The sequence below is a fragment of the Eriocheir sinensis genome, chromosome 68 (assembly GCF_024679095.1).
Source record: "Eriocheir sinensis breed Jianghai 21 chromosome 68, ASM2467909v1, whole genome shotgun sequence".
Classification (NCBI taxonomy): Eukaryota; Metazoa; Arthropoda; class Malacostraca; order Decapoda; family Varunidae; genus Eriocheir; species Eriocheir sinensis.
The window spans coordinates 407,337-426,456 of record NC_066576.1 but is presented as its reverse complement, the minus strand read 5'-3'; the positions used below and the strand labels follow the sequence as shown (position 1 = coordinate 426,456).

At 42.5% G+C, this 19,120-nt stretch overlaps 1 protein-coding gene across 2 annotated transcripts in view; it reads left to right on the top strand.

Annotated features, from left to right (window-relative positions):
* The window catches only part of LOC126988104 (fat-like cadherin-related tumor suppressor homolog), a 51,498-nt gene that overhangs the window by 3,814 nt on the left and 28,564 nt on the right, over nt 1–19,120 (top strand). The window contains exons 4-15 of one of the 2 annotated variants that reach the window (XM_050845911.1): nt 899–1,085; nt 2,571–2,732; nt 4,816–5,072; nt 5,379–5,513; nt 5,615–5,861; nt 5,985–6,121; nt 6,222–6,342; nt 6,460–6,695; nt 8,136–8,316; nt 9,297–9,494; nt 10,882–11,070; nt 11,763–11,977. In XM_050845911.1, the coding sequence (XP_050701868.1) occupies nt 899–1,085; nt 2,571–2,732; nt 4,816–5,072; nt 5,379–5,513; nt 5,615–5,861; nt 5,985–6,121; nt 6,222–6,342; nt 6,460–6,695; nt 8,136–8,316; nt 9,297–9,494; nt 10,882–11,070; nt 11,763–11,977 (2,265 nt within the window). Of the gene's footprint in view, nt 1–898; nt 1,086–2,345; nt 2,733–4,815; nt 5,073–5,378; nt 5,514–5,614; nt 5,862–5,984; nt 6,122–6,221; nt 6,343–6,459; nt 6,696–8,135; nt 8,317–9,296; nt 9,495–10,881; nt 11,071–11,762; nt 11,978–19,120 lie in introns of those variants that run through there. The other variant, XM_050845912.1, reaches the window with a different exon arrangement.

The window sequence follows — 19,120 nt, the reverse complement described above, 5'->3', positions numbered from 1 at the left end:
TCACACTGTGCCGACTCTGGACCATGCCAACTGAGTGACTTTTAGGCCCCGCTCACACTGTGCCGACTCTGGACCATGACAACTGAGTGACTTTTAAGCCCCGCTCACACTGTGCCGACTCTGGACCATGACAACTGAGTGACTTTTAGGCCCCGCTCACACTGTGCCAACTCTGGACCATGACAACTGAGTGACTTTTAGGCCCCGTTCACACTGTGCCGACTCTGGACCATGACAACTGAGTGACTTTTAAGCCCCGCTCACACTGTGCCGACTCTGGACCATGACAACTGAGTGACTTTTAAGCCCCGCTCACACTGTGCCATCTCAGCATCTGGCGATCGTTCCTAGACCTCTCCATCACAGTTAGAGAGGCCAGTGACGCAGATGAAGGAGTTAACAGTGAAGAATAGTTTGAGAATACATGCAGTGGTTCCAGATTATCCTTACCTAGCTATAGATCTTGTTTATTATACTTTCTTCATGCTTGCCATCACAGTTTGGGGCCAGTGACGCAGGTGAACAAGTAAACAGTGGAAAATGCTCTGAGAATACGGGCAGTGGCTCCATATGTTACCCTTACCTAACTACAGATTTCAGTTGTTATACTTTCTCCCTGCCCACCATCACAGTTAGAGAGGCCAGTGACGCAGATGAAGGAGTTAACAGTGAAGAATAGTTTGAGAATACATGCAGTGGTTCCAGATTACCCTTACCTAGCTATAGATCTCGTTTGTTATACTTTCTCCCTGCTCACTTCTTTAGTTAGAGAGGCCAGTGACGCAGATGAAGGAGTTAACAGTGAAGAATAGTTTGAGAATACATGCAGTGGTTCCAGATTACCTTTACCCAGCTATGGATCTCGTTTGTTATACTTTCCCCATGCTCACCATCACAGGTCGAGGCCAGTGACGCAGATGAAGGGGCAAACAGTGAAGTGAGGTACCGCATGTATGAAGCCAACAGTTCTGAGGCGCTGGAGCTCTTCTCGGTCAACCCCACCACCGGCGAGGTCACCGTGGCGCAGACCATCCACAGCCAAGATAATTCATCCACTTACTCACGGTCATGGGTGAAGAGTCGGAGTTGAGTCGCCAGAGTCGAACCCGAGTCTTAATATTTCCCTAACATGTTCATTTTCCATTTCTATTTTCTCAGTCATAATTTTTCTTTGTAACAGTTTGTATGTCAGTCTTCTGAGTCTTATTATTTCTCTAACTTGTTCATTTTCTATCTCCATTTCCTCTGTGTTATCAGTTTCCTTTGTAACATTTAGTATTTCCTGCTGCCTCAAAACATTTCCTCCAACAACCTAAGGACCATATTTTTATACATTTCAGTGCCCAAGCTCACATACTTGACAAGGCTTTCGTAGGATTCCTAGGTGTTTCCATGGATACTAGTGGTAGATTGATGAAGCTTTTATAACTTGGACCTACAAAGCTACTCATTAGAATCCAATTAACCCGTCCGCTGCAATTGGCACGGATTTGGCTTTCACTGGTAGCCTGGTAGCATATACTCCTTGTGGGTAGTAGAGTGTTTGTTTCCCATGTGGTATTGGTATGCTGGATATCCCCTCCCAAGGTGCATGACTTTACATTTTTCTTCATTGAATTGTAGCAGCCACTTTTTGTTCCATTCCTGTAGCTTGGTGATGTCTTCTGGTAGGAAATCTGCAGTCAAGGAGTTAACCTGGTAGCAGCGACGGGCCAAATTTCTGGCTTTACCGTGTAGCAGCGATGGGCCAAATTTGTGCCATTATATAACCCCCCCCAAAATAGATGATACATAAACTGATCACAAATGCGTTGATATATATTATGAATTGGTTTGTGTGAGAGATGATTTTTTCTCAATTTTCTCGCTAAGACCAATAAGGAACATGATCCCCACTGCTTCCTGTTTTTTTTTTTTTTTTTTTTTTTCTTTTTTTTTTTTTTTTTTACAACAAAGGAGGCAGCTCAAGGGCACACAAAAAAAGAAAACAATAATAAAAAAAAAAGCCCGCTACTCGCTGCTCCTAAAAAAGAAACAAAAGAGGTGGCCGAAAGGAAGATCAAATACGGGAGGAGAGGTGTCCTGATTTTTTTTATACCTTAAACTGCTTTCTCTACTGTAAAAAAAATAGTTCCACAAGTAGCAGTAAACTTTCATATTTTTGTATCTTTTTTTGCCATTATTTATTTATTTATTTATTTTTTTTTTTTTTTCTTGTCTCCTTTACTCTAAAAAGTGTGAGTTTGGATGCACAAGTGATTATCGTATATAGAGAGACTGTTCCATTAGTTCCATGAGTATCAGTGAACTCCATCTTTTCTTGACTTTTTGTTGAGCTGTTTACTCTAAAAAGTGTGAGTTTGGATGCACAAGTGATTATCGTATATAGAGAGACTGTTCCATTAGTTCCATGAGTATCAGTGAACTCCCAAATTTTTGTATCTTTTCTTGACTTTTTTGTTGAGCTGTTTACTCTAAAAAGTGTGAGTTTGGATGCACAAGTGATCATCGTATATAGAGAGACTGTTCCATTAGTTCCATAAGTATCAGTGAACTCCCAAATGTTACAGAAAATGAGGTGTACCAGTTTTTCATCCGTGGCGAGGACAGCGGCTCCCCCCAGCACCACTCCGACGTGCCCGTCACCATCTTCCTGCTGCCCCCTCATGAGAACCCCCCGCACTGCACCAGGAAGTATGCACAGTTCTTCATCAGGGAGGACGCCCCCATCGGTGAGCACCCACAGCTATCAGTAATATGACACACACACACACACACACACACACACACACACACACACACATAAAAAAATAAGATAAAATTAAAAAGTCACTGGTAAAATGCATATTATTTAAGAAAATACAAGGAAGGAAACAATATGCAGATCACTTGGCACACACACACACACACACACACACACACACACACACACACACACACACACACAGGCATTTGATAAGAGACTGATGTGGAAATTAGAAAATAGAGAAGGATTGGGAGAAAAATGACTATGGATGAAAAATTACCTGACAAACAAAGAAATGAGAACCGTGTTGAAAGGTGAGATATCAGAATGGAGAACGGTCACAAGTGACGTTCCACAAGGGTCAGTGTTAGCGAATATTATGTTTTTAATATTTATAGATGATATGCCAGAAAAAGTAGAGTTACAAGGGTATGTTTGCAGATGACGCCAAACTGCTTAGAAAAATAAGAGATGATGATGATGATGATTGTAATAAACTACAGGAAGATTCCAATGAGATACATGAATGGAGTAAAAATTGGAAAATGAAGTTCAATGAAAAGAATTGTCACACAATGAAAATGGGCAAGAGTAAAAATAGAGCAAGTGGAGTGTGTAGGATGGGAGGGACAATCATCGATACAGTGAAGGAAGAAAAAGACTTAAGAATTATAATACAAGATATACTGACATCTGAGAAGCACATAAATAAGATATTCGGAGAAACATGTACACCGTATTTCCCGCTGTATAAGACGCACCGACGTATAAGACACACCTATAATTTGGCAAGATATATTTGAAAAAAAAAAAAAAAAACATTTTCCCTGAACTTAATGTGTATGCAGTACTACATTTGGCCACCTTACTTACAATTATGACTGTAGTACCGTATGTTGCTTTGTGTCCATCTCTGTGTTCAAAGTTGTTCCACTGTTTGTTGAAGTATTACAGTGCTCTTACCCCGAGCAGCTGTGACTTTGAAATGGTAAACAAAAGGGTTGGTTGGTAAATTCACCCACTGCACAGTGTGCAGGCGGTAACTTTCGCCGTGCTACTGAAGGAACTAATCACACGGGGATGCTACGTTCGATGGGCCATCTTGGTCTTGATCTTGACTTTCAGGGACTGTATACCTACTTTCAAGTAGAAATAGATGTTGATTAACCCCTTAATGACGATGATGCCGCTGGCATCATATAGTTCTATCAGACATGGGCAACGAGCATGACGCCAGCGCTGGAGAGTGAGAAGCTTTCCAAAATTTGAAGGTCGCGTGTAACTATAGGTCTCTGTTGATGCTGAGTGACTAACTGGCACCTCTTTGTTCTTGCGATGTCCCCCACCACCATTCCATGCAAAAAATAGTCTACAGTTCCTGCCTACACATCATGGCGTCTGTAGAGCAATTCTGTTCCCTCAGCCGTCCTTTTTTGGCGGAATTCCAGCCAAACGGTCTGTCCAAATAATAATCTGATTTCACAGTTGAATTATACGGATGATTCTCTACAACTTTTATTCAATGTGATTCATTCCAGAATGAATAAACTACAAAAATTTGCAAAAAATATTTTTCAAGTTACACTGCAACTTTGGCTCTCCGTAGGCATTAAATTTCCGGGTCAAAGTGGAATGGAAGTGTTGGATAGAAGTGATTTAATCGAGACTGAAGGGAGGAGGCAACTAAGAGGACACTGTAAGAAATTGTGAAAGAGGACTTGTTTGAAAGACCTAAAGAAGTTCAGTTTTCCATACAGGAGTGTGGATACATGGAATGGACTTACCAAAGACGTTGTTGAAGCAAGCAGTGTCCATAAAATGAAGGAAATTCTGGACAAATATAGAGTGGGAGACAGGACTGACTGAGCTTGAGCTCAGGCCCTGTATACTACAAATAAGTAAATACAAATAGGTAAATACACACACAGACACATTACAGTACTGGGAAGTCATAGACTCATTTCCTCAGATAACACATACTAGCACACACATCACAATCTGCACCTCATAACATTCTGGCCCCAGCTAGCCACCTTCTGTATGCTCAAAGTCTTGCCTTGTGTTGGCAGGCAATGTGATCACGTCCCTGTGGATGGCAGGGCCACAGTCAGTGCAGTACCTGATCATGGTGGATGAGGGCATGAAGGCAGCCAGTGAGGAGAGGGAGTCTGGGGAGAGTTCAGGGCCCTTCACCGTGACCTCCACTGGCCTGGTGGTGGTGCACAGGGCCCTGGACCATGAGCGGCGACGCACACATCACATCAGCGTCACCAACCGTACACTGACCACGCCGCCCACGGTGGACTACATGACCATCTCTGTGATGGTGAGTTTATGGCAGGAAGCAGCAAGTTTTGGTCTCTTGTCTGTATTGTTGATTAGGGTTTGGATTATGGGCTGAAATGAGGGTCAATGAAAGACGTTTTAATATATTGGTCTTGAACTGATTGGGTCTTGCTCTGGCATGACCAACAGGTGATGGATGTGAATGATGGCAGAGTGCATGAAGTTTTGATTTCTTATCCTTATGGTTGAATACGGTTTGGTTTTTGGGCTGAAATGACAGTCAAAGAAAGACATTTTAATTTATGGATTTTGAATTGGTTGGGTCTTGTTCTGGAATGACCAACAGGTGATGGACGTGAATGACTGCCCTCCACGCTTCTCTGAGTCCGGCTACACAGCCCTGGTGGCCGAGAACAGCGAGGTGGGCGCCACCGTCACCATCCTCACGGCCACTGATGACGATGAAGGAAACCATGGCCAGGTAAATGTTGCCTGTGTCACCATGTTATTTTCAGTCCATGAAAACATTCCTCAGAATAAATTATTAAATGTCTGCTCTGCTCTCTGCTCTTCCCTCCTCAGATCCAGTACAGCCTCAGCCCTGATGAAAGCGCTGTAGTGAAGTCAACATTCCGCATTGATCCACACACCGGGATGCTGACCCTGGCGGCCCCGCTGGACCGCGAGACCATGGCCCAGTACTCCTTCACCGTCACTGCCACTGACGGGGGCCCCAAGCCTCTGTCCACCAGCACAAGAGTCACTGTACTGGTCAAGGACTACAACGACAACCCTCCAGTGTTCACCAAAGACACTTACGTCACTGCTGGTGAGGCACTACAAGGGTTTTATAGATAAATGATTGACAGGAAATTGATTTTCTCTGTAATATGTCATTGGCTGTGAAGGTTTTATATATTTACATTGACAAATTAATTTTGTTTGACGCCAGTGCCTGAGGACACTGCCACGGGCACGGCGGCGGTGGAGCTCAGCGTGACAGACGCCGACGAGTCTGTGGCCAAACTTGACTTCTTCATCACCGGCGGCGACCCTGACGGCCAATTCCTGGTGCACGCCTCAGGGGAGGTGGGTGGGAGGGATGGTGAGAGACAACAACAATGGTGACCTGCTAACAACGAAACTGTTCCTTAACGAAAGAGTCACGGTGCTGTGGTCCATATTCCAGGTGTACGTGGCCGGTGAGCTGGACCGGGAGAGGCAGGCCGAGTACACCCTCACCGTCACCGTCACCGACGGGAAGTTTACGGCCAACACGACTGTTACTGTGACAGTCATCGACATCAACGGTTGGTGACAGTATAGTCTTGCCTGAGATGATAATGGATAATGTATGGTAATAGATCATGAATTAAGTAAGCAGTGTCTAGCACTTCTGTGACTCACACCGGTGTGCTTCACGACAGACAACGGTCCGGTGTGCAAGGAGCCAATCTACCGCCGGGAGATCTCCGAGGACGCCACCCCAGGCACCCACGTGGCCTCTGTTGTGTCCTGGGATGCCGATGAAGGCACTGCTGCCTGGAGCCGCTACATTCTCACCGGGGACAGCGCCCACCACTTCAGTATTGACCAGCTGAATGGCCACGTGGCCACAGCCACCCAGCTGGACAGAGAGGCACGGGACCACTACCACCTCACTGTAAGTATTCACACACACACACACACACACAAAAAAAAAAAAAAAAAAAAAAAAAAAAAAAAAACCATCAGAAAGCTGGAAAGGATACAGAGAATTGCAACTTAAATGGTCCCAGAACTCTCAAATATGACGTATGAAGACAGATTGAAGGAGATGGACTTGACGACACTGGAACAAAGAAGGGAGAGAGATCTGATCATGCTGTAGGCTATAGGTTGGTAAATAAGTTTGATGAGGTGGATAAAGATGATCTCTTCTTAACTGCGAGAATGCATGGGCTGAGAGGACATAGGGAGAAACTTAATAAAGGAACCTGTTTGAGTGACTTAAAAAAGTATAGTTTTCCACATAGAAGTGTTAACACCTGGAACAGTTTGCGGGGAGAAGTGGTGGAGGCGAACAGTGTCCAACAATTGAAGGGAAGGTTGGATAAATGTAGATATATGGAAAGCTTAGCTCGGGCCTGGTAGACTACAAATAGGTAAATACACACACACACACACACACACACACACACACACACACACACACACATAGCAAGAAATTGAGAAAGGAGACTTGTTTGAAAGACATAAAGAAGTACAGTTTTCCATACTGAAGTGTGAATATATATATGAAATGGACTAAACAAAGACACTGTTGAAGTGGGCAGTGTCCAAAAAATGAAGGAAAAGTTGGACAAATATAGATTGGGAGACAGGACTATCGGAGCTTGAGTTCAGGCCCTGTACACTACAAAAAGGTAAATACGTACACACACAAACACACACTGCCCTTTCATGGCTCTCAGTAATAATAGTACAGGTAACTCTCGATTTACACGAGTTTGGTTTACGCGTTTTTTAAATAACGCGGGGTCCAAAATCCAAATAAATGTTTGATTTGCACGTTTTTTCACTTATACGTGATATTTTATGGAGTGGCCACCAGATGTCTCACGCAACTGGACTCACACGGCGCCGCGGCCTCACAGCTGAGCTCAGTTCTATCCGCGTGCCACTTGAACAACAATACAGTACCCACGCTGCCGCGCTGCTCAACAATAGGGGTGGGCAGGTACCGGCACTAACGGTACCAGCTATACGGTACGGTACCGGTACCAGACTGCTCGGTACCGGTACCAATACTAGCCAGTCGCTCATGGTGTCCCTCATTTCTTCCTCACACAAGTGAGGCTGAGACTGAGTGCCTCTCTCTCTCTCTCTCTCTCTCTCTCTCTCTCTCTCTCTCCACTGAATGAAGTGAATATTTATTTTTCGATAGAAACCTACCTCTTGTTTGATTTACATTGTTTTTGATTTACGCGACCTCTTCAAGGACACAATACTCGCGTAAATTGAGAGTTACCTGTAATAGGTAATAACAATATTAATACTAGTTGTAGCCAGGTTAGGGTAATGGTGCCTAGGATGGGTCTAAAACTCTGGTGTGACTGTCCAGGTTGTGGTGGAGGACTGGGAGCACAAGGCCTGGCAGTGTGAGGTGGTGGTGGAGGTCCTGGTGACAGACACCAACGACAACCCCCCGTCCTTCTCCCTGGCCACCCACGCCGCCACCCTGCCAGAGGACGCGCCCATCAACGCCGTTGTCCTCAAGATGTCTGCCACGGACCCAGACCTCGGTAAAGGCTTTGTTGTGGCAGGGGATTAGGTCTGGGTGATTCTTTTCTTTTCTTTTTTACATCAAGGGAGGCAGCTCAAGGGCAAAAAACTCATTCTCTTTTTCCTTGCTGTTCATGCCCCTCACAAAAAACACGGGTATTAGGGCTTTTATGCTGTTCTGTGAGGGTCATGATCAGTAATGTGTGATAATGATAATGAGATAATAATAATAATAACTAGACTCATATAGCACTCGGAGAGTGCACACCTCCGCCAAAGATCGTCCTGAAAATTGGTATGGGCATCATCTGTGACCTTATGCATCACATGGAAGCATTTGTTTCAAAATTTGATGAAAATCTTTTTATTTTTTATTTATTTAATTTTTTTTTTTTCAACTTTGTCCTTGGGCAAACTTTTCAAGGTCAAGGCCATGCAAGGTGCATCATATGGAAGCATTTGTTTCGAAATTTGATGATTTTTTTTTCTTTTTTTGGAAACTTTGACCCTGAACAAACTTTTTGAGGTCAAGGTCATAGGTCAAGATCAAGGCCATTCAAGGTGTGTCTTTCCATGAGCTAAAATATGAACCAAGTCTGAAGTCTCTACGATGACGAGAACCGAAGTTATGGCCAAAAATGTGTAAATCTGGCATTTTGTGCGACTTTGACCTTGACCTTTGACAAAAAATGTAATGGGTTCTATTCTGGATGGACATGAAGCTTCCCTGAAAAATTGGTTGAGATATCCGCAAAATTGTGCACAGGAGACTGTAATCTTGACCTTGACCTTTGACATAAAAAATTTAATGGTTTCTATTCTGGATGGACACAAAACTTCCCTGAAAAATTGGTTGAGATATCCTTAAAATTGTGCACAGGAGACTGCTCACAAACAAACAAACAAATAAACATACCGACCAGACCAAAAGCATAACCTCCTCCCAACTTCGTTGGCGGAGGTAATAATAATAAGAAGAACGTCTCCTCTGTACCCCCAGGCATCAATCGACGGCTGCTGTACAACTTTGTGGACTCAGCGGAGGGCCACTTCACCATTGACGAGATGGAGGGTGTGGTCAGCCTGGCCCGGCCCCTGGACCGTGAGACAAGGGACTCCTACAGCCTGACAGTGCGCGCCGTGGACCAGGGAAGCCCACCGCTGTCATCCACCACGCAGCTCATCGTCACAGTCTCAGGTTTGTGACGTGCCGCTGCCCTGCACTGCCCTCCCAAAGTGTCTTGTGGGGCATAAGTAGGTACCAGTGGAGGTGCATGGGCCATTAGAGACACACTTATTACAAAAATCTGTCATGCACAAACTAGTACCCAAAAAACAGAACAAATCTATCAAAATACTAGAAAGTTTAGGGTATTTTTTTTGTCTCTAACCCTGTAGCTGCAGGGATCATGTTTCTTATAGGCCCCTCTAAGCAAAATAAAGAGAAAAAATCATCACTCACACAAATCATTATATTATATATGTCAACCCATTTGTGATCAGTTCATGCATCCTCTATTTTTGGGGGTTCATGTCAAGGCAAAAATTTGGCCCGTCGCTGGTACGTGGTAAAGCCACAAGCTTGGCCCGTCGCTGCTACCGAGCTAATGGAGCATGCGTCTACATTGGTACTCATGTCCTAAGTCTTGCTACTTTAAGACAAGAGTGGATTCCAACAGAGGATCAGATTTATGCTGAAATTCGTTTTATATTACCCAATTTACTCAAACAGGTTTTCCTAATCATCATCATCATTATTATCATCCTTTCGTTTAACATCCGTTTGCACTCTTCATGAACGGTTGGACGGTTTATGCCTCGTAAATCGAGCCATTTTCAGTTTTTGGCCCAAGATTTTCTGGGTGCATGCCCTTGCACACCCAACCACTTATTTTAAGTGGTGGCCCAAGCCTTTGCCTGAATGAAACGGGCAAACGTACCTACAAGGCAGGCTATGATGTTTACCACCTGCTATTTCACCCATAGCTGGGACTGGATGGCCATTGACTGATAAACATGAGTTCGTCTGCCCTTAGAATGGTCTTGATTTTAATCCACCTGGGGGTCCAGCACACCCTCCTCACTGGTCCAAAACAAAACCAGTGGGGTTGCCGGTTTAGTCGCCGACTACCCGACCATGCGGCTGGTTGTACAGGGTTACATGTTACCAGTAGCAGAGCACTACCTTAACTGCCCTGACCAGACAGACAGGTTTTCCTAATGGTAGTCTCTATCCATAAGTCATGATTGATAACCTATGTTTATAGGAACCATTCCAACATGCCCTCGTTAAATTGGCCATTGAGTCTTTACAAAACAAAGTGTCCTGCCAACAGTAATCAACAGCAATCTGAGTTTACTTGCATGAAAAAAAATAGTTGCTTTGATGTTTAAAAACTTAAAGGAATAATCAATTCTTTAAAGTTAGTCTCACTGATATCATTTGGAAAGCCAAGTTTATTTGTATTTTAGGTAATGACACCATCCTCCATATATTTTTGAGCCTCTGTCCCGAATATCTGCATTATGATCTCTTCTTGTACGAGAATGCTTCAAAGTAAGGCTGTGAGCTCCGTCCTCCACAGATGTGAATGATAATGCTCCTGAGTTTGTGAGGAAACTCCACGAAACTTCCGTGGTAGAGAACACGGCCGTGGGGACAGAAGTCCTGCGGGTCATGGCCACCTCAAGGGACATCGGCATCAATGCAGAAATCTCTTACTCCCTTCAGCACACCACGCTGGAGGAGTACCTGCACATCCACCCAAAGACTGGTACACTTGTGATCAACACCCCTTTTTTTTTTTTTTTTTTTTTTTCTGAGTCCAAATCATTCTGCAATATATATATATATATATATATATATATATATATATATATATATATATATATATATATATATATATATATATATATATATATATATATATATATATATATATATATATATATATATATATATATATATATATATATATATATATATATATATATATATATATATATATATATATATATATATATATATATATATATATATATATATATATATATATATATATATATATATATATATATATATATATATATATATATATATATATATATATATATATATCAGTAGGTTGTTATAGTTCAACTCAGCCATGAAGTCAGTTTGGGCAGGGTGTTCGGGGAGTTCCCTGGCCATAGCATCAAATCTTATTTACTGTATACTGAATACTTGATACACAATTTCAAATAGTATGTAGATAACACACGAGGGAAGGAGTGATGTATTTGGGATGATGCGGCAGCACTGTGAGGAGGTTTGGGCCCCACCCAGACTGACTTCATACTGGTGTCAGACGATAGTTTGATTTCACCACTGAAAATTGAATTAGTCTCTTTGGCTGGTGTGTGTGTGTGTGTGTGTGTGTGATGTTCTCATTCCCTGCAAGTCCCTCATGACCCACCACTGCCACAGGTGTGATAAGCATTGGCACCGAGGTGGACTTTGAGCGCGTACAGCAGGTGGTGGTGACAGTAGTGGCCACAGACAGGGGTGTGCCGCCTCTGTCTGCCACGGCCTTGGTCAACCTAACAATCATTGATGTGAATGACAACTCCCCGGTGTTCACGCTGCCCACCTACACCGCCACAGTCAGGGAAGACGCTCTGCAAGGCGCCAGCGTGGTGCAGGTAAGCAAGTGCCTCCTTCGTCTCATCTGACCTCCATGCACTCCCTCCACCACTCACCCTGTACCCAACAGCCTCCTCAGTTACCCTAGTCACTAAATCCTTAACTGCTAAACAGGTCTGGAAGGAGGTAATACAGTGAAAGAAAGGCTGTTGCAGAGTGTACCAGTGAACAGGATGAAAGAATGCATATGCTGCTTGAGGAGATAAGTGAACCCAGATGTCTTTACTTGCTGCTGGTGTCACTAAGCTTATGGAGAGAAGTAAAGATGGGAATCAAAATCGTTCTCTCTGCGTGCACCGTCTGATAGTGGGAAACTTGACATACCTGGTGCAATGTTTTAGTTCCCTTTTCCACTCACCCTGTACCCAACAACCTCCTCAGTTACCCTAACCACTAAATCCTTAACTACTGAATAGGTCTCAGGAAGGAGGTACTACAGTGAAAGAAAGGCTGTTGCAGAGTGTACCAGTGAGCAGGATAAAAGAATGAATATCCTGTTTAAGTAGAAAATTGAACCCAGATGTCTTTACTTGCTGCTGGTGTCACTAAGCTTATGGAGAGTAGTGAAGGTGGGAATCAAAAGCATCCTTTCTGTGTGTGCCGGATGATACTGAGGAACATGACACACCTGGTGCAGCGCTTCACTTGATGGTGACATTAGTCAGCAACACTTTTTTTTTTCTTTTTCTTTTTTAACATCTTCGCCTGTGGCGCCAGTAGGCTTGTTTTTGGAGGGGCCTGATGGTATGGCCCAGCCCGTTGTGGCGCAGGCCAGTGTTTATAGTGGCGCCATCTTGCATTGGCTCATGCTGCCCTCCTAGAATCTAAAGTCTGGGTTGATAGGTGGTCTTTTGGGCAGCATGTGGGTAGTTTTAAGCCACTCGGCGGCGGCTGAAAAATCTCAGCTTGGTGGCACCGGGCGGGGATTGAACTCGCGTCCTCCTGAACGCGGCGCCGTCACACTGTCAACTCACCACTGCCTCTTAGGAGTTCCGGTATAGTTTATTTTTTCCTTCCTTCTTCTTTTTCCTTCTTTCCTCTTTATCCTTTTTCTTTTCTTCTTCATTTTCTTCATCTTCATCTTCCTCTTCTTCTTCTTTTTCTTTTTCTATTTCCTCTTTTTCTTCTTTTACTTCTTTTGCTTCTCCTTTCATATTCTTCTTTCTTCTCCCCCTCCTCCTCCTTCCTCTTCCTCTTCCTCCTTTTCCTTTTTCTCTTCATTTTCTCAAGTACATTCATATCCACAACTTTTCATAAGGTTATTCCTACTGTTAAAACTACTGCAGGTTCTATTTTCCTCTGCACTCTCATTAACCCATCTGCTGCGATTGGTACGAATTTGGCCTTCACTGGTAGCCTGGTAACACATACTCCCAGGTCTTTCTCTGCCTCTGTGGTGGATAGTGGAGTATTTCCCATGTGGTATTGGTGTGCTGGATATCCCTTCACTGGTAGCCTGGTAACATATGTCATGCCCCGAGAGCATATTTTTCCTTTTTCCTATTCTCCAACACAACCTCTGCATGTATCGAAACACGAGAAATTAATCAAGACCAGGAGAAGGTATTCGCCGGCTGCCTGGGATTGAACCCGCGACCAGCGTGACGGGAGAGCCCCTCCCTACCGAGTCGGCCAAAGAGGTGCCCCCACTCGCCAAGTGGGTTATGGGAGGCTCCCTTATCAGACCTAGTCGCCGCGCTACACATATACTCCCAGGTCTTTCTCTGCCTCCGTGGTGGATGTAGTCCAGTAAAGATATGGCAAAAAGGGGGTCAACCCACCACAAATTGCAATAGTTTGTCTGATAAATGCTTATAAAAGTAAATTATCAATACAATAACATATCAAAAGTCTAGAAAAATCTAATTATGGGAACATGTTTTAAATTTGTGATAAATATACACACCCTAAGAAAAAAAGTGTCAATTTTATATGCGAATAAATCATATAAAAAGTTATATGTACACATTGTTTTCCATTATACGACAAAACTAAGAGCTTCATAGTAGGTAAAATTGAATTTAGAACACATTTTATTCCTGTACTTTTTCCCATTTTCTTCATAGATTTCGATATAAGAGACTTTTCAAGGGTAAATGAGGTATTTTTGCATATTTTACTAAGAGTTCCAAATCGATCTCCTACAGTTTTCATGCTAGATCAAAAGTAAATAGATTTTTGGAAAAGGAAAATCAATATCTACAAACGATCACTCTCCTATTTTGCATTTTTTACTTTTTTATGTAGTAAAAGTAATAAAAAATCAAAATATGTTTCACAAATGTAAGTTTTTGTGTATCAGCTGGCTATCGACAAAAAATGTAGAAAATAAAAAAACACTATAATAATTAAAAGATATTGAATTTCTCTTTCCAAAACTCCCTATTTTTATTTCGTTCTAGCCTGAAAATGTAGAATAATATCGATTTTGCAAGCAAAAAACACGATTTTACATAAGAAACAAAATAAGTAAACAATATTTTACATGACATGATCTGTGACTAAATGCTATTTATTGTACATGGTAATTCTTTTTTTATTGCATATTAGCTATCAATGTTCATTGCTATCAATGTTCAATTCATCTTCGTTTAATTCCTCTAATTGTTCTATTAACATATTTGCACAGATACCACGGCATTCACCACATGCAGTAGTGCAATCAAGTCCATTTTTGTGACATGTGCATCGTAAAGTTTGACAACCAGTCTTGCAGCTGCACCTGATGACTTTAAGAAGTTCCTGAGGAGCTGGATCTTTGCTGGATGTTAAGGGAAGCATTCGTCCAATGATAATTTTCCATCCCCAATCTTCTGGATGCAGATTATCTACACCACACCACATTTGTACTTGATGATATACTCTGAGACTGTGATTTCTCAATGCTGCAGAGGTCGGAGGTAGAACGTGCGGTTGCACACTTGTTGTGCTGGATGTTGCCTTTTCACAGAAACGTTTGTACCTCAGCTCATCGATGGTTTCCCCTTCAAGAGCTGCAGCATTGTACAATAACACAACTGCAATTTCTCCAGCAGCAATTATACTCTCAGCAGTCATCTCTGGTTTCATGAAGACTTGGGCTGTTTGTAGAAGACATCATTTTTTATGCGTGTTAGAGAGAGGCTCTTTCCAAGGCCATGTAGTCGTGATGTAGTATCGCATCCAAGTATAGCATGAATGAAGAGTATGTTTTCACAGACTGCATTGCCAAGCGCTGCCCTTGTTGTCTGAATGTTCCATGTTCTTGGCCTCTTCTTTGCATGTGATTTCGGCTCTGGCTTGAAGAATAGTTGGTTTGAAGTATTCTTCCCATGATAGCAGAGCAGAACAAGTAAATCTGTGTCATCTCCAACCAGTAAACTGTCACATCTTGCAGCAGATTCCACTGCTGCTTGGACGATTGGTAAATCAGCATCTCCTTTTGCATGGATGACATGACAACCTGTTCTTTCCAGGCGTTCCCCAAGTAGATGCAGGAAATGTTGTTTATTTTCTTTGTTGGCCAGGAAGACCTCTTTCTTAATTTCCAGCTTCATGTCAACAGCAAAATGAACACGAACACCAACGATTCCATTGTTTCGTCTGATCTGAGCACAATCTTTGGTTGATGAAGAATCTGTGTATCCATCAAAGACAACTGTAGCTCGTCCATACCTGCTGGAAACATATCTACAGTAGTCCTGCAGAATCCTATCCCAGGTATGTCCTCGTGTCCATGGAATACGATGTAGCAGAGCACCGCCGTCTAGAATGTAATGGATATCGCCTGTTGGAGCAGGACTGTCTAAATCCTCAGACCACATTGCATCAGCCAAAGTTGCCTTGTTTGCTGTCTTCATCATCGTTTTGGAATCAAACATGGCAGTAGGATAAGACGAGAGCTCATAAGACATCAATTGTCGCAGATCGCTGCATCGAGTACCCACAGTTATAAGCCTCTGGAACAGGAGATTAGCATCAATGTGAATGTCTTCAGAACAAACTTTCACTGATTCTTTGACATCCATGGTGATGGCTTGTGCTTTCTTCTTAAAGACAAAATCGATTATCCTTTTCCCTTCCATGGACTGTAGTATGGCAGAACCCACCTTCTCTGCTGAATCAGCATTTACTGTGGCTGGGACAGTGCAACCAGTGGTAATGTTTCTCAAATCCTTTAGATCATCAAAGGGTTCCTTGCCTGAAGGAACTGAACCATGGCTTTTGTGTCATTTGTGTCTTTGACAATTCTGGCTTGAGTAACATCCTTGTGTTGATCACTGCTTATGTACTGTACTGATGTATATTGTTGCATGGCATCATTGATTTCTGCACATGATGGAGCTGATAGGACCCTCAAAGATCTCTGTGCCTCTGTCATGCCACGTCCTCTCGTCATGCCACCAGAAGACTTCAAGTTCCGCATGAAAACCTGCAAAAGAAAAGAGACATTTTATACATGTATCTGTACTACAAAGCTAATTGATACTAGGAACTATTTTTTTTGGTAAAATTAAATCGTACCTGTTCAATAACAAGGTCTGTAGACAGTCCGGCCCAAAAACGATCTGACCGTCTAATGACATGTAGACCATTCATGAAGTGCTGGTAGACATCTGGCTTTTCAGTTGGAAGTGAAGTCATCTTTTGTAGATATGTATAGACTGATTTTGTGTACAAATTGTGCCCAGATGCAGCAAGATACGGCAACATTTTTTGCAAAGTTTGCAAATGCAGCCACCAATTACCAGTTCTTTCAGCCTTAATGAAGCTTCTCAATATGTCGATCATTGTCATGTACTGTATCCAAAGAGCTGAAGTTCTGTTTTCTTTCATAACATCTACCTCAGATCTCAATTGTGAAGCTAATCTTTGTAGAACATCATTGCTTTCAAGGTTTTGAGCATTTATTTTTCCAGCAAGCATTTCTTTCATAAGGGTTCCTAGAGTCTGGAGATCTTTGTGCAGTAGTATTTCATGTTTGCTTTCTTTGCTGCAGCTTTGGCCTTCAGAATTTTCAGGACTTGAACTCACTTCACTTGACTCCTCAACCCCTTTGGTCTCATCTATCAGGGGAGTTATGTCTGTTTGGTATGCTTTTGCTGTCAAGAGGATGTTGAGAGCAGAATCGACTAAGAGATGTCCTCGTACTGATCTTGATACTGCTTTACCAGACAGCATGTGACTGACTGAGTTTGGAGCGTAGACCACTTCAAGCAGCTCATGAAGTCCAGATCCAGACATTAAGCGTCCTATACAACCCAAGAAGCTCATTTGGGTATGAAATGCTCCAAGACGCACGACAGTGGAGCGAAGGATGCTGTTAGGTGGTTCACTCTCCACAATGGTGTGAGCCTTCCACCAGAGAGGCTGATCAAAAGTGATCACGGGGGTAGTGTTGTACTTCTTTGCATGTGATGATACAAATACTAATGTTGAGTATATGCAAGTAAGATCATTCGGATTCATGTCTATCATGGGCATGAATACTACAGAGGCCTTCCCTGGATGTTGTCCTCTGGTAATCATTTGCATATATCCATTCCAAAGGGGTCTTGATATTTGAGCAATGGAGGAAGTTTTCCACAGCAAATCAGATTGAAGATACGGCTCTTTCATGTCTATATTTTCCAAGACAGCGTAAGACATGTTGTAAATAGCTTCTCTCTGTGATGGATATGGGTGTATGTTTATCTTTCCTAAAGTAATGATATCTTTCAAAGGGATGTCTTTTCTGGGAATTTGTCTTTCTGCTTTTAAAGAAGGTGTCACCGCTGCAATTATACCCATTCCATGAAACGTATTCTTTCCATCTAGAGTGGCAATATCAGTACGTGGGTGACAATGTCACCCACGTACTGATGGAAATGGCCAGGGAAGTACTCTGGAAAGCTTGTCCCTTGAACAGCTACAGCACATCGTTGGAATTTCTGAACTTCAGCATATGAACAGCAGAAACCATGGGTATGCAAGGAATCAATGAGGAATCTTGAATCAAATTGGTCGTGCATTTGAACTCCAAGACCAATTTGTAGAGGAGCCATAAGTGCTCTTGGACGGGTTACTTGAATGATGGCCTGACCTATCGATGCTATCTTTCGAGGCTGAGCACCTACAAAGAGTAATGTAAGAAAGGTGTATAATGAGTTTGGAATGAAATTTAAGTTATCGTCAATTGATGAAATGCCACTGATTGCTGGATAGACATCACTGGGCTGGTTTATTTCTTTGATATCATGTTTTATTAGTTTAGCTGCTGCCTTGATTATTTCTTGGTGCTTGTCACGATCTTCTTCTTCTGATTTCAAATGAAAATCATGCAATATTTGAGTTGCAGTACTTTTCAGAGTGACAACATTGGACTTCCCAGCAATTTCTGTGATGATTATCTGATCACCAAAATGTTTTTGCAACTCGTTTTTCATGTGAGTGAAGCCATACACAGCACCCTTGTCCTCACAATATTCTTTCATTTTTTCAATTAAGTCACCTATAGTTTTCTGTTCATCATCATTTTGCTGAAAGTATTCTGCAACTTTCAAGAAGGCTTCATGTGCTGTTAGCTGCTTTGGTCTCCCAGCACTCTCACTCTTTTTAAACCGCTTCAGTGGTTTTCTTTCACTCATATGAAATATTTTTGGAATCTGCTTCCCTGTCCTGAAGTTGGTCGAACATAGATTATGATATACTGCATCTGCAGCATGCAGATCGTTAACAAACAATACACGATCTCTGACTACATCTACCCATGAACCTTCATACTTTTCACATGCTTGAAGAATCTTCTTCTGCATGTCCATTGATCGAACCGGAATGAGTCTTCTGACATCTTGTCGACCACCTGAACTGTCCCCACAACCACAGAAGAAACAATGTTCTTTGTAAACAAATCCTGGTGCTGAAGAACGGAGGCTGCCAGAACCCTGGTGACAATCTTTCTCATGATCTGATTTTCTTTTCTCTTTTTCAATGACGTTAGGGTTTGTGTAATACTTGCGACATTTCACGTGAACTATCTGACCAACAGATACGGACATAGAATCCTGACGCAGAGTAATGGCCTTCAAGATACTATCACATCCTTTTTGAGTTAACTGGACAGTCTTTTCACTCTCATCAAGAGGCTGCTTACAGAACACACACTTTTCCATGGTAGTCACTAG